Source organism: Acipenser ruthenus, chromosome 22, assembly GCF_902713425.1.
Source record: "Acipenser ruthenus chromosome 22, fAciRut3.2 maternal haplotype, whole genome shotgun sequence".
Lineage (NCBI taxonomy): Eukaryota > Metazoa > Chordata > Actinopteri > Acipenseriformes > Acipenseridae > Acipenser > Acipenser ruthenus.
The window spans coordinates 15,309,790-15,322,856 of NC_081210.1; the positions used below are offsets into that span (position 1 = coordinate 15,309,790).

Genomic DNA, 13,067 nt, shown 5'->3' on the forward strand with positions numbered 1-13,067 from the left:
TGGGCTTTATGCAGTGCTTTTTCATACAATTAAACATCTGTATAAAGGAATGGGAAGACACAACAATGTACACTGTATGTACACTATATCCATATAGAAATTCTATCATAAATTCACAGGTTTGACACGCTTTGACTAATGCCTTTATTTTATTTGTATTAGAAAGGGTTTGTCCCTCTTAAATGTTACCAATTAAAGTATAACAACAAACTCAAACACACTGTTGAAGGCATCAGTACCGCAGTGGAGACTGGTACAGACACACAGGATCACTGTGCTACAGAGACTCACACGAGACACCACGCGGTACAGACACACAGGATCACTGTGCTACACAGACACGAGACACCACGCGTTACAGACACACAGCATCACTGTGCTACAGCGACTCACACGAGGCAACACGCAGCACAGGCACACAGGATCACTGTGCTACAGAGACTCACACGAGACACCACGCGGTACAGACACACAGGATCACTGTGCTACACAGACACGAGACACCACGCGTTACAGACACACAGCATCACTGTGCTACAGAGACTCACACGAGGCACCACGCAGCACAGGCACACAGGATCACTGTGCTACAGAGACTCACACGAGACACCACTCGGTACAGACACACAGGATCACTGTGCTACAGAGACTCACACGAGACACCACGCGATACAGACACACAGGATCACTGTGCTACAGAGACTCACACGAGACACCACGTGGTACAGACACACAGGATCACTGTGCTACACAGACACGAGACACCACGCGGTACAGACACACAGCATCACTGTGCTACAGAGTCTCACACGAGGCACCACGCAGCACAGACACACAGGATCACTGTGCTACAGAGACTCACACGAGACACCACGCGGTACAGACACACAAGATCACTGTGCTACAGGGATTCACACGAGGCACCACGTGGTACAGACACACAGGATCACTGTGCTACACAGACACGAGACACCACGCGGTACAGACACACAGCATCACTGTGCTATAGAGACTCACACGAGGCACCACGCAGCACAGGCACACAGGATCACTGTGCTACAGAGACTCACACGAGGCACCACACAGCACAGGCACACAGCATCACTGTGCTACACAGACACGAGACACCACGCGGTACAGACACACAGCATCACTGTGCTACAGAGATTCACACGAGGCACCACGTGGTACACGCACACAGGATCACTGTGCTACAGAGACTCACACGAGACACCACGTGGTACAGACACACAGCATCACTGTGCTACAGAGACTCACACGAGACACCACACGGTACACACACACAGGAATTTATTATAATTACAACATCTAATCAATATACCTACTAAATGTAATACAGTTTATTTTAATTTAGTGTGAACTGATTACTGTATTTCGATGATGGTTTTGGTGGAAACTGTCAGTGATGCAGAATACAAGTTTCAGTTTCTCAGTTTAGTAGCAGAGACAAGCGACTGCAGCGAGGCAGCCTACTTATTCTACAAGTGGTTTTGTTTCAATAAGTGATTTACAATTTTCATAATGTTTTAGGTAATTGACAATATATTTTATATACAAATTCTACATGTGTAATAATCATTTGTAATAACAATGGAAGCTTACTTGTGCAATGTCATGTGAACTGTAGCCATAAATCCAATAACATGGAAACATCTTTTTTATTGGTTTTGCTATACATATTTGTGTCCTGTGCCAAGATTTCCATTACACGAGAGTAGATGTTAAAACTTCATGCTGATTTGAACTTGGCTCTCGCCAAGATAAACACCAACTAAGACGTAGCTTTACAGTAAACTAATGTGATCCATATGTGTCTCCATCCATTTATGCTTCCTTCCATATGATGATGTAGATATCCTTCTGTCTGGTGTTAATGGCTGAAGTGTAATGCTGGCTCCAGGGATCAGCTTATTTTGCCTCCCTGGCGCATCAGCACACACAACGGCTGCGATGCTGGCTCCGGGGATCAACCACAGTGCGGCCTCCCCAGCGCATCAGCATGACAACCGTCTGGATTGAGCTAAGTAGGGTACATCTCTGGGGTCTTCAAGTGGGCACCTTCCATCCTCAGTGTTTCGTCGACTAGCCCACGACACCTCAAGAGGGCTCGACGGTGATTCTGACGTCCCAGCATCACCCCCTTCCGTCCCCCACTCAACTCAGCCCAGCTTACTTACCTGTACATCAGCGTTTCTTTCTTTCTATTGTGCTTGAGATCCCCAGCCAGAATCTTTCCGTCTCAACCACAGCCAGTTGCTGCTCCTCTCTGCTGCTTCAGATAAGTTCTTCACTGTGCGACGCAACTCTTGGCCACTGAATCCGACGTTTCTGAGAAACCGGGTTGTAGAGTGTGCCACAAATCCTCAACAACCCACCTCCACTGGGTAAACCCTGACTCTCTATCCTCGCTGTTCCGCTTCAGTGGCTAGTTGAGCATACCGCAGTTTCTTCCTCTCATACGCCTCATCTACAGCATCCTCCCATGGCACTGTTAACTCTACCAGGTGAACAAGGCGTGCTGATCCAGACCACAAGACAATATCTGGTCGAAGGTTAGTGGCGGCAATCTCAGGTGGAAAAATAAGCCGTTGACCAACATCTGCCAGCATTTTCCAGTCTCTAGCAGCTTCCAGTTGTCCTGGGTGAGGATTGGTTTTAACATCTTTTTTTGGTGGTTGCTCTCCTGGGCGGAGGAATGTTGTCTTTTGTGTTTAATGTTTTGATGGAACAGGTGGCAACTTATTGGTCATGTTACGCTTGTCTTCCAATGCTAAGGCCAAACATCGCAGCACCTGGTCATGGCGCCAAGTAAACCGTCCTTGGCTAAGAGCCACCTTACATCCTGTCAAAATGTGCCTTAATGTTGCAGGTGATGAACACAAAGGACATGAGGGATCCTCTCCTACCCAGAGGTTTAGGTTCTGTGGTGATGGGAGAACATCATATGTTGACCTGATGAGGAAACTGATCCTGCTCTGTTCCATTGACCATAGGTCTTGCCAGCCAATCTTGCGTTGTTCCACACTCTCCCATCTCATCCATCTCATCCATTCTCCCTGCTTGGCGTGGGAAATGGCCGTTATACACCTCATCCTCTCCTCCTGCTTTTGCACCTCGTTGACTACCAGCTTCCTCCTTTGAGCTGGGGCTGCCTTGTGCCATGTAGGAGGAGCTGAACTGAGACCAAGACCCCCTCTTCCATGCTGAACTTGCCCCATGATATTACCAATTCGAAGGGCAGCCTTTGCATCTTCCACAGCTTTCTTTGCCACCCACTTCCAGTTTTCAACACAGGTGCTGCCTCCCTTACGCATTTGTCGCGTGACTCTACTAATGTCATTTCCAGTCTGACCTTTGGCGCACTTAAACTCCTCGGTTAGAGCGGAGACTGGTAGCTGCAGTATTCCTTTACCATAAAGTCCCACTCTGCTGAGGCAGTGTGGAACTCCCAACCATTTCCTGATGTATGAACTGATTAAAGCTTCCAGCTTCTCTACTGTTGTCAAAGAAACCTCGTACACAGTCAGTGGCCACAGCAACCTCGGCAGTAGACCAAACTGAAAGCACCAGAGTTTTAGTTTGCCTGGTAAAGCGCAGCTGTCTATGCTCTTCAACCCTTCCACTGCTTGTTGTCTAACTTCTCCCACACGAACTGTGTCCTTTAGATCCCAGTCGTACCATCTCCCAAGACTCTTCACTGGCTTCTCAGACACTGTTGGTATTGCCTCACCATTAATGAAGAATGTTTTATCGACTACTTTGCCTTTAATTATAGAGATGCTCCTTGATTTAGTGGGCTTGAATTGCATTTGTGCCCATTCAATGTTATTGGTTAATTTGCCCAATAACCGATTAGTGCAGGCTACTGTTGTAGTCATGGTTGTCATGTCATCCATGTATGCTCGAATTGGTGGTAGTCGCATTCCAGAAGCCAAGCGCTCTCCTCCTACTACCCATTTTGATGCCCTAATGATTACTTCCATTGCCATGGTAAAAGCCAGTGGAGAAATGGTGCATCCTGCCATTATTCCAACCTCTAGGCATTGCCATGTAGTGCTGAATTCTGAAGTTGAAAAACTAAATTGCAAATCTCCAAAGTAGGCTTTCACTAAATTTGTTATTGTCATTGGTACACTGAAAAAATCAAATGCTGCCCAAAGAAGTTCATGTGGCACTGAACCATATGCATTAGCCAAATCCAGGAATGTCACATGGAGCTCCTTCCTATCCTTTTTAGCCGATTGAATTTGTTGCCAGATCACATTGATGTGTTCTAAGCATCCTGGGAAACCTGGAATGCCCGCTTTTTGTATTGAAGTGTCAATGAAGCAGTTCTTTAATAGGTAAGTTGACAATCTCTGAGCAATAATGCTGAAGAAAATCTTGCCTTCTACATTTAATAGGGAAATAGGACGACACTGACTGATGCTTGTAGAATCTTTTTCTTTAGGTATAAAGACTCCACCTGCTCGGCGCCATGATTTGATAAAGATGGTGGGTTTGCATGGAGTACTCCAGGGTAACATGTTTAATGTCACATGTAGGATCATGTGACAGGATATTTCTAATGAGGAGCAGTGGTAATTTAAACACACAGCAAATCACAGTATAATACCTATGATCAATCTTGACTGAGAGGGCAGCAGTGTGGAGTAGTGGTTAGGGCTCTGGACTCTTGACCGGAGGGTTGTGGGTTCAATCCCCAGTGGGGGACACTGCTGTTGTACCCTTGAGCAAGGTACTTTACCTAGATTGCTCCAGTAAAAACCCAACTGTATAAATGGGTAATTGTATGTAAAAATAATGTGATATCTGTATAATGTATAATGTGATATGTTGTAACAATTGTAAGTCGCCCTGGATAAGGGCGTCTGCTAAGAAATAAATAATAATAATAATAATAATAATAATAATAATAATAATAATAATAATGAGAGAATCACAGAATACACCTGTGTACCAAGAATGAAGGTAACATCTAAAAGCATTAGGTCTATCATCTGGAAATTAAAATGTCACCTGACCCCAATATGGCAGCGATCGTCGGTCATGGGGTAAAATCAAAGGAGGCGTTAGATTGTGCCTGAGGAGTCCATGACATTGAAAATATGAAGTTGCCAGCTGAAATGGGGGGGGGGGGGCTGGAAGGACTTCACCTTCCCATCCTCCAGACAGTCCAGCTGAACTTCAGGCAGGCATCTCAGCATTAGACCAGGTCTCCCAGGGAGAGAGGATCGAGGCATCCTGTATCTGCGCTAAACACACTTCAAATCTTAAATCTGGCAGACCCTTCTCTTTGTATTCTTGATTTCAATTGGCCTGTGCTGAATAAAAACCTTAAACTCATTGCTTTGTCCATGCTCATTTAACACAGACTATCTTTTAGGTTTACGATGACCAGTTTGCTGTTCAGAACATATAAAACTCCAAGTACCTGCAGATAAAATAAAAATAGTAGGTCTACCATTCAGCGACAAATCCAAGCTACAAGCTGCTAGCTTTAATTGTATGCAGCTGTAACCTTCTAGGTCAACTATAATGAAAAGTCCTACAAGTTGTAACATGTTCTCTACAGATTAGAGATAGACAATCAGACAAAAAGAGATTATTGGGTAGTTTCACAGACCCTTGATTAGGTCTAATCTTGGATTACTTTATGTAAATTAACATTGAGTAGTCCAAGATTAGTGCTGATCTGTGAAACTATCTGATAATCTATTTTTGTAAGATTTTGTAAGATTTAGCCATAGCCATAAGATTTTAGAGATCTACAAGTAGTAGACAAAGTAAACAATATAAAATAAACATTTTGAATTTACCCCTTCCCCTTCACAATCCCTTTCCACCTGCATCAGCCTAACCAGCCACAGCTTGCCCTTCACAATCCCTTTCCATGATGCATCAGCCTAACCAGCCACAGCTTGCCCTTCACAATCCCTTTCCATGATGCATCAGCCTAACCAGCCACAGCTTCCCCTTCACAATCCCTTTCCATGATTCATCAGCCTAACCAGCCACAGCTTCCCCTTCACAATCCCTTTCCATGATGCATCAGCCTAACCAGCCACAGCTTGCCCTTCACAATCCCTTTCCATGATGCATCCGCCTAACCACCCACAACTTGCCCTTCATTATCCCTTTCCATGATGAATCAGCCTAACCAGCCATAGCTTGCCCTTCACAATCCCTTTCCATGATGCATCAGCCTAACCAGCCACAGCTTCCCCTTCACAATCCCTTTCCATGATGCATCAGCCTAACCAGCCACAGCTTGCCCTTCACAATCCCTTTCCATGATGCATCCGCCTAACCACCCACAACTTGCCCTTCATTATCCCTTTCCATGATGAATCAGCCTAACCAGCCATAGCTTGCCCTTCACAATCCCTTTCCATGATTCATCAGCCTAACCAGCCACAGCTTCCCCTTCACAATCCCTTTCCATGATGCATCAGCCTAACCAGCCACAGCTTCCCCTTCACAATCCCTTTCCATGATGCATCAGCCTAACCAGCCACAGCTTCCCCTTCACAATCTCTTTCCATGATTCATCAGCCTAACCAGCCACAGCTTCCCCTTCACAATCCCTTTCCATGATGCATCAGCCTAACCAGCCACAGCTTGCCCTTCACAATCTCTTTCCATGATGCATCAGCGTAACCAGCCACACCTGGCCCTTCATTATCCCTTTCCATGATGCATCAGCCTAACCAGCCACAGCTTCCCCTTCACAATCCCTTTCCATGATGCATCAGCCTTACCAGCCACAGCTTCCCCTTCACAATCCCTTTCCATGATGCATCAGCCTTACCAGCCACAGCTTGCCCTTCATGATCTCTTTCCATGATGCATCAGCCTAGCCAGCCACAGCTTCCCCTTCACAATCCCTTTCCATGATGCATCAGCCTAACCAGCCACAGCTTCCCCTTCACAATCCCTTTCCATGATGCATCAGCCTAACCAGCCACAGCTTGCCCTTCACAATCCCTTTCCATGATGAATCAGCCTAACCAGCCATAGCTTGCCCTTCACAATCCCTTTCCATGATGCATCAGCCTATATATCACATAGGCTTCACAATCCCTTTCCATGATGCATCAGCCTAACCAGCCACAGCTTCCCCTTCACAATCCCTTTCCACGATGCATCAGCCTAACCAGCCACAGCTTGCCCTTCACAATCTCTTTCCATGATGCATCAGCCTAACCAGCCACAGCTTCCCCTTCACAATCCCTTTCCATGATGCATCAGCCTTACCAGCCACAGCTTCCCCTTCACAATCCCTTTCCATGATGCATCAGCCTAACCAGCCATAGCTTGCCCTTCACAATCCCTTTCCATGATGCATCAGCCTAACCAGCCACAGCTTCCCCTTCACAATCCCTTTCCATGATGCATCAGCCTATATATCACATAGGCTTCACAATCCCTTTCCATGATGCATCAGCCTAACCAGCCACAGCTTCCCCTTCACAATCCCTTTCCATGATGCATCAGCCTATATATCACATAGGCTTCACAATCCCTTTCCACGATGCATCAGCCTAACCAGCCACAGCTTGCCCTTCACAATCTCTTTCCATGATGCATCAGCGTAACCAGCCACACCTGGCCCTTCATTATCCCTTTCCATGATGCATCAGCCTAACCAGCCACAGCTTCCCCTTCACAATCCCTTTCCATGATGCATCAGCCTTACCAGCCACAGCTTCCCCTTCACAATCCCTTTCCATGATGCATCAGCCTTACCAGCCACAGCTTGCCCTTCATGATCTCTTTCCATGATGAATCAGCCTAACCAGCCATAGCTTGCCCTTCACAATCCCTTTCCATGATGCATCAGCCTAACCAGCCACAGCTTCCCCTTCACAATCCCTTTCCATGATGCATCAGCCTAACCAGCCACAGCTTCCCCTTCACAATCCCTTTCCATGATGCATCAGCCTAACCAGCCACAGCTTGCCCTTCACAACCCCTTTCCACGATGCATCACGTAAATGCACCTTACCTAATATGCATGGCCATCATTTCTTAGATCTCCTATATTAAACATGCAGACATTATGGTTAAGTTGAATGGTATTTGTATTTGTATTATTGATCGCTTTGCGCAAATACTTCAATGCTGCACTTCCTATTACACAGGCCTTGGCCACTATCCCTTTAAGGATGCTGTTCTAAACGTGGTGGGCTAAGAGAATCTGTGTAGATTTTATTTTGCTGTTCCAATTCAGCCACCCACTCAAAGTCTAGGTTAGTTGTGCCAAATATTATATACTCACTGGATGATTAAAAGCATTTTCTTTGCTGCAAAGAATACTTGCTTCATTTAAAAATAAGTACTAGTAATACTTCCACAGCCAAATAGCTGTTCTGCAATGAGTAGCTGGCGAAGAAAAAATGGTAAATTATTTTTTTGAATTATTATTGTTTATAGTTTATATTTAATTAAACTGAAGTTTTGGTAAATAATTATTTACCATAAAATTAACCAGTTGCCAAAGTTGGTGTTTTCCGAGAAAGGATTTTGTTCATGAGCTGGCCAAGAATTCGCCATGCATGGTTTACTCAAGACTTGTTCACTAGCACTTTCTGTCCAGAAGAAATTAACTGAAGATTAGAAAGTGATTGCACAAGTGAAGTGATGGCACTTTGGGGCTGTTCACTTGAGTAGTTACAGTTCGATGCTGGAGGTTTATATGAGAAAGCAGGAAGCAGAGCTACTGGGATACAAAGCGGGGATCTGTGAAGCTTGAGGGCTCTCAAAGTGTACCCTGACATCTTCCAAAACAGACCAAATATCGATCTATCGTTTTACTCTTAAAGCCATTAAAAAAACATTTCTCAGCTTGGAGCTGTGATCTCCAACAGAACAATAAGGGGCTTGTGCATCGAGTCAATAAACAGGCATGTGTCAAGGAGAGTTCACTCCACACACGACACCAAAAACCTGATCATTTGGTGACCGGCTGGAATGCAATTTGTTTGTGACACTCCAGACTCCACCAATACATATATACTGGGCACATAAAGGCGTCACACCACTGCAACCAGAGATAGAGCTCCTGGCTATTATTAAGACCAGATCAGACCCTGGGACTGCATCTGTTTCCCCAGTTAAATACTGCCCACCAAAGAGTTCCTGCTTTGTTCTTTATCTTTGTGTGTTTGAGAGCTACAGGCTGTCTACTATGTATCTGGTGCTTGAAGCTAAGAAAATGAACTAAGGGGGAAGTTTAGAGCCAATACGCACACCAGCGTTCAGTGCTTCATGGGCACTGCTGTGTATACATCATAAAAGCAATGACTAGAAAGAGATTTACAATTCTCAACTCCAGGTCATGGAATTAGTAAAGAAATGCTATCAGTACTGCAGTATATAGTATGAAGAATCCTTTTTAATAAGGATGCTTATTAGAAACAAAAAGTCAAACATTCTGAGAGCAGAATTCAATTCTAGTACCTCAGGGATCATATGGATACAGAGCCTATATTTTTAACACCTTAAGGTACACAAGGAATTGAGTAGCTGTTCAGACGATTTCTTCTTAAAATACACTGTTTCGTGCACCTAGTTGCAAAAAAATGAAAGTTAGCATTGTTTTTGTGAGACACACATGGCCCTTGTCCCTTAAAGGGTTAAAGGACTCTGTAATAAACTAAGACGTCTACATGTTTAATAGGGGCAGCCCGGTGAATGGCAGCGGTTCACAGGGCCTCTACCTGTGACGGGAGCCTCGATGTCGAGCATGGTCTTTTCTTGGCGGAGGATGGCGGCTCCTTCGTTAATTATTCTCAAGGCTGCAGTTTCCTCCACCCGACCCTCCTTCGTGAGATGAGCCTTCAAGAGATCGACCCGTGGCTTGCCCTCGCAGTCAAACACCTCCTTCATTGTGAGACGATGGCTTAAGGGAAAGGGGACAGCTGAAACAAGCAAACAGGAAAACAGCCATCAGAGATGTTTAATGTAACTATTAACAAGCGCTGGAACACCATTGAGTACAACGACAACAGAAGCAAAGCGGTCCAATCACACAACCAATACTAATACTAATACTAATAATAATAATAATAATAATAATAATAATAATAATAATAATAATACTAATAATAATAATAATAATAATAATAATAATAATAATAATAATAATAATAATGCACCCATGAAAAAGTAACACAAATAATCTGGTTTAAGAATGTAAATAGTTGGCCAATTCTGAAAAAATCAGTCGTTCATTTCTAGTAAAGAAAGGGAATGGCACTGAACCCAGGAGAGTAGGTCCAACTTTAGCAACTGTGATGTCTGATTTGTGGACCAGTTTCTCAGAACATGCTAGAATCTAATGGGAACATTGCTGGAAGCTGCTCGGAAACACGACACTCCAAGTACCTCCCTTTATTTGTGAGAAGTAGAACAGACAAACCTTTCGACAAGTGCCTCCATCAGAGAACTACTCCAAACACTTGTGTTTAACTTGAAGAGTGCTGAAGAAAACAAAATACAATACATTACAGCGACCCAACAAGATCAACACGGGATCCCACAGAACCAGAAATAAGCACAGCACCCTGCTGCTGCAGGTCTATTTACACAGAAGGGTTTAACATAGCATTGGGGACTGGAAACAAACTGGGAAGTAAAGCAGGCTGTGCACAATGTAAGCACTGTGGCAAGCAGACACTGCACTATTATATGTTTTTGTAAAATTTAATATGATTGTCAAAGCAGCCTTCAAATACTGGAAGTAAAAAAAGGTTGAAGCAAGAGCTCAGAGAAACACTTGCATGGCCCTAACTTGCATCTGCCTCAAAATAGAGGTTGGGCAGAGCTGATTCAGAATCTAGTCAAGGGCCTTGTAAGATACATCTCTTCATACTGTAGATGTACAAAAATATGTACTTTAAATCCCTTTCATGTGCATGTGTTTATTGTAAGTGATTTTAATGAGGTGTTTCACTTTTTGAATATTGTAACTCAGTATGGTGCAGTGCCCCACAACAGTACACATTTTTACTCAGTAAATGGCGTTTCAGCATTAGCACATAAACTGTTATAGTCTCTTACAGGGCAGGAATCCATAATCACTTTCAATACTTTAAGGGAACATAACACTGGTCATCGCTGGCCATTCCACAACAGGATGTATTGTTATCAATTAAATAACTAAAGTGCGACCTAGATAGGGTTTAATTGGTCCAGTTAGTCATTGAGGGAATGCTTTGTGCTCCCTGCTCTACATCATCAGAACACGTTGTGTTGATATTCTCCCCCCTGCAATGTCAATCTCCCTGCCAAGAGCTACACAGCAATTAAATTACACTCACATATCTGTGTATGTAGTTCATGCAATGATTACTGATTCATGGTTAAGACGTTCTCCTCTGGAGACCAGGGTTCGAACGCAGCCCTGGTCTGAATACCAGGGGGGTTGGGGTGGGGATATTCATGAGACTGTTCAGGATCTTGTTGGTTTCTTAGAAAACAATCTGAAAAGGGTTAAGAATGCTTTATTTCATTAGAATTAGGAGTGTAATTCTCTCTAAGAGGAGAGGAAGCATGTTACACCAACACAACCCATCAGGGGCATTGCCTCGCCCCTGAATGCTCTCTAAAAGGAGAGGGAGCATGTTACACCAGCACAACCCATCAGGGGCATTGCCTCCCCCCTGAGGTGTCAGTCATTACCATGAAAAACTACATGAGTGGTATAAAATCTCCTAACACATGCCCATGTACACTGACACCTGGTTCCCAAGACATAGCCTTCAAGTGCTCAGTCAATCAGGTTCAAGTTTTAAATCAATCAGCAACTAGGAACTTGACAAGCACCGATGGGCTGAAAGGCCTCCACTCGTTTGTAAATGCTTTTATGTTCTTATGATGGAATGCAGAGCCTGTGGTGCAGAGCCTGTGGTTTCCACTAACTTTGCAATGCCGTTCATTTCTTGCATATGCTTAAGAAAGCTGTGTGAGAGTATTGGTTTCTTTACTTGGGACAGTGTTTGCCTATAATTACATTTTAACTCATGAATTCAGTCTAGTGGGCTTACTATAATTCAGCCCAGAGATTTTCACAAGCAGGGACTGCCACATGTGCTGAATGTGTTTGGATACACTAATGTCCACTGGGAGCTCAATTCAAACAATCACAGTGTTTTGTACATGTGAGCCACCGACTAGTGAGTTAACACATTGGCCCCCAACATTTTAACCCAGTCTACTGTAAGCAGTCTCTTCTTCAGCAAAATGAATTCTCTGATACAGGACATTCATTGTATACATTTATTAAAAAACCTACTATGTGTCTTTTATCACAGCCTACACAGGATGACATTTCCTTATTCCCTTCCACCCCCAGCATGTTTTCATTCCAATTACATCAAGATCTCTGCTCAGCTCTTACTCATCTGTTTCCTCTAATTCACCAGTAAGAGAGAATGGACTGCCACAGCAAAGACCAACCACTACATTTAAAGGTGTAAAAATAATTCACATCCCCCATTAGTTAAACAACAAACTCACAGGCTCCTTATTGTTTTTCTGTTGGTCTTTTTATTTTACACACAAATATTGGTGAACAAATGCAGAACGACTAGCCATTCTTATAAGTTTCTATAGTAAAAACATAGCAAAATGTAATAAAGCATAGTGAAAGCATAGGTAAGCATTGTAAAGCCCATGTCATTTACATGGTATCGTAAAGCATATTAGAAAAACTTGGCAAGTTATGGTAAACTATGTAAAGCATAACCATGGGAAAAGCTTACTGTGGTCAACTTTTATAAGGGTTGTTGCTTAAGACCCTGGATGCTCACAAGAGATTGGAACCTCTGAATAGATCTCCATGCTTCAAATATATACAAAACATCTTAATGAGTAAGGACAGAGATGCACAAATATTGTATTCATCGAATGGCATTTATTGGTGGGGGATTTATTTCCCCTTTATCTCCAAGGGACTGTACCCTGCAACACAATGCAATGCACCTCCTCCTAGCAGCTGGTGGGTCAATAACACTGAAAGAGACTTCTAACATTCGTCATTG

General features: G+C 43.8%; 1 protein-coding gene across 3 annotated transcripts in view; it reads right to left on the reverse strand.

Moving 5' to 3' along the window:
• The window catches only part of LOC117431429 (protein phosphatase 3 catalytic subunit alpha-like), a 372,740-nt gene that overhangs the window by 242,938 nt on the left and 116,735 nt on the right, over nt 1-13,067 (reverse strand). For all 3 annotated transcript variants that reach the window (XM_034927042.2, XM_034927041.2, XM_034927043.2), the window contains exon 2: nt 9,744-9,944. In XM_034927042.2, coding sequence (XP_034782933.1) covers nt 9,744-9,944 — 201 coding nt within the window. The remainder of the gene's footprint in view (nt 1-9,743; nt 9,945-13,067) is intronic.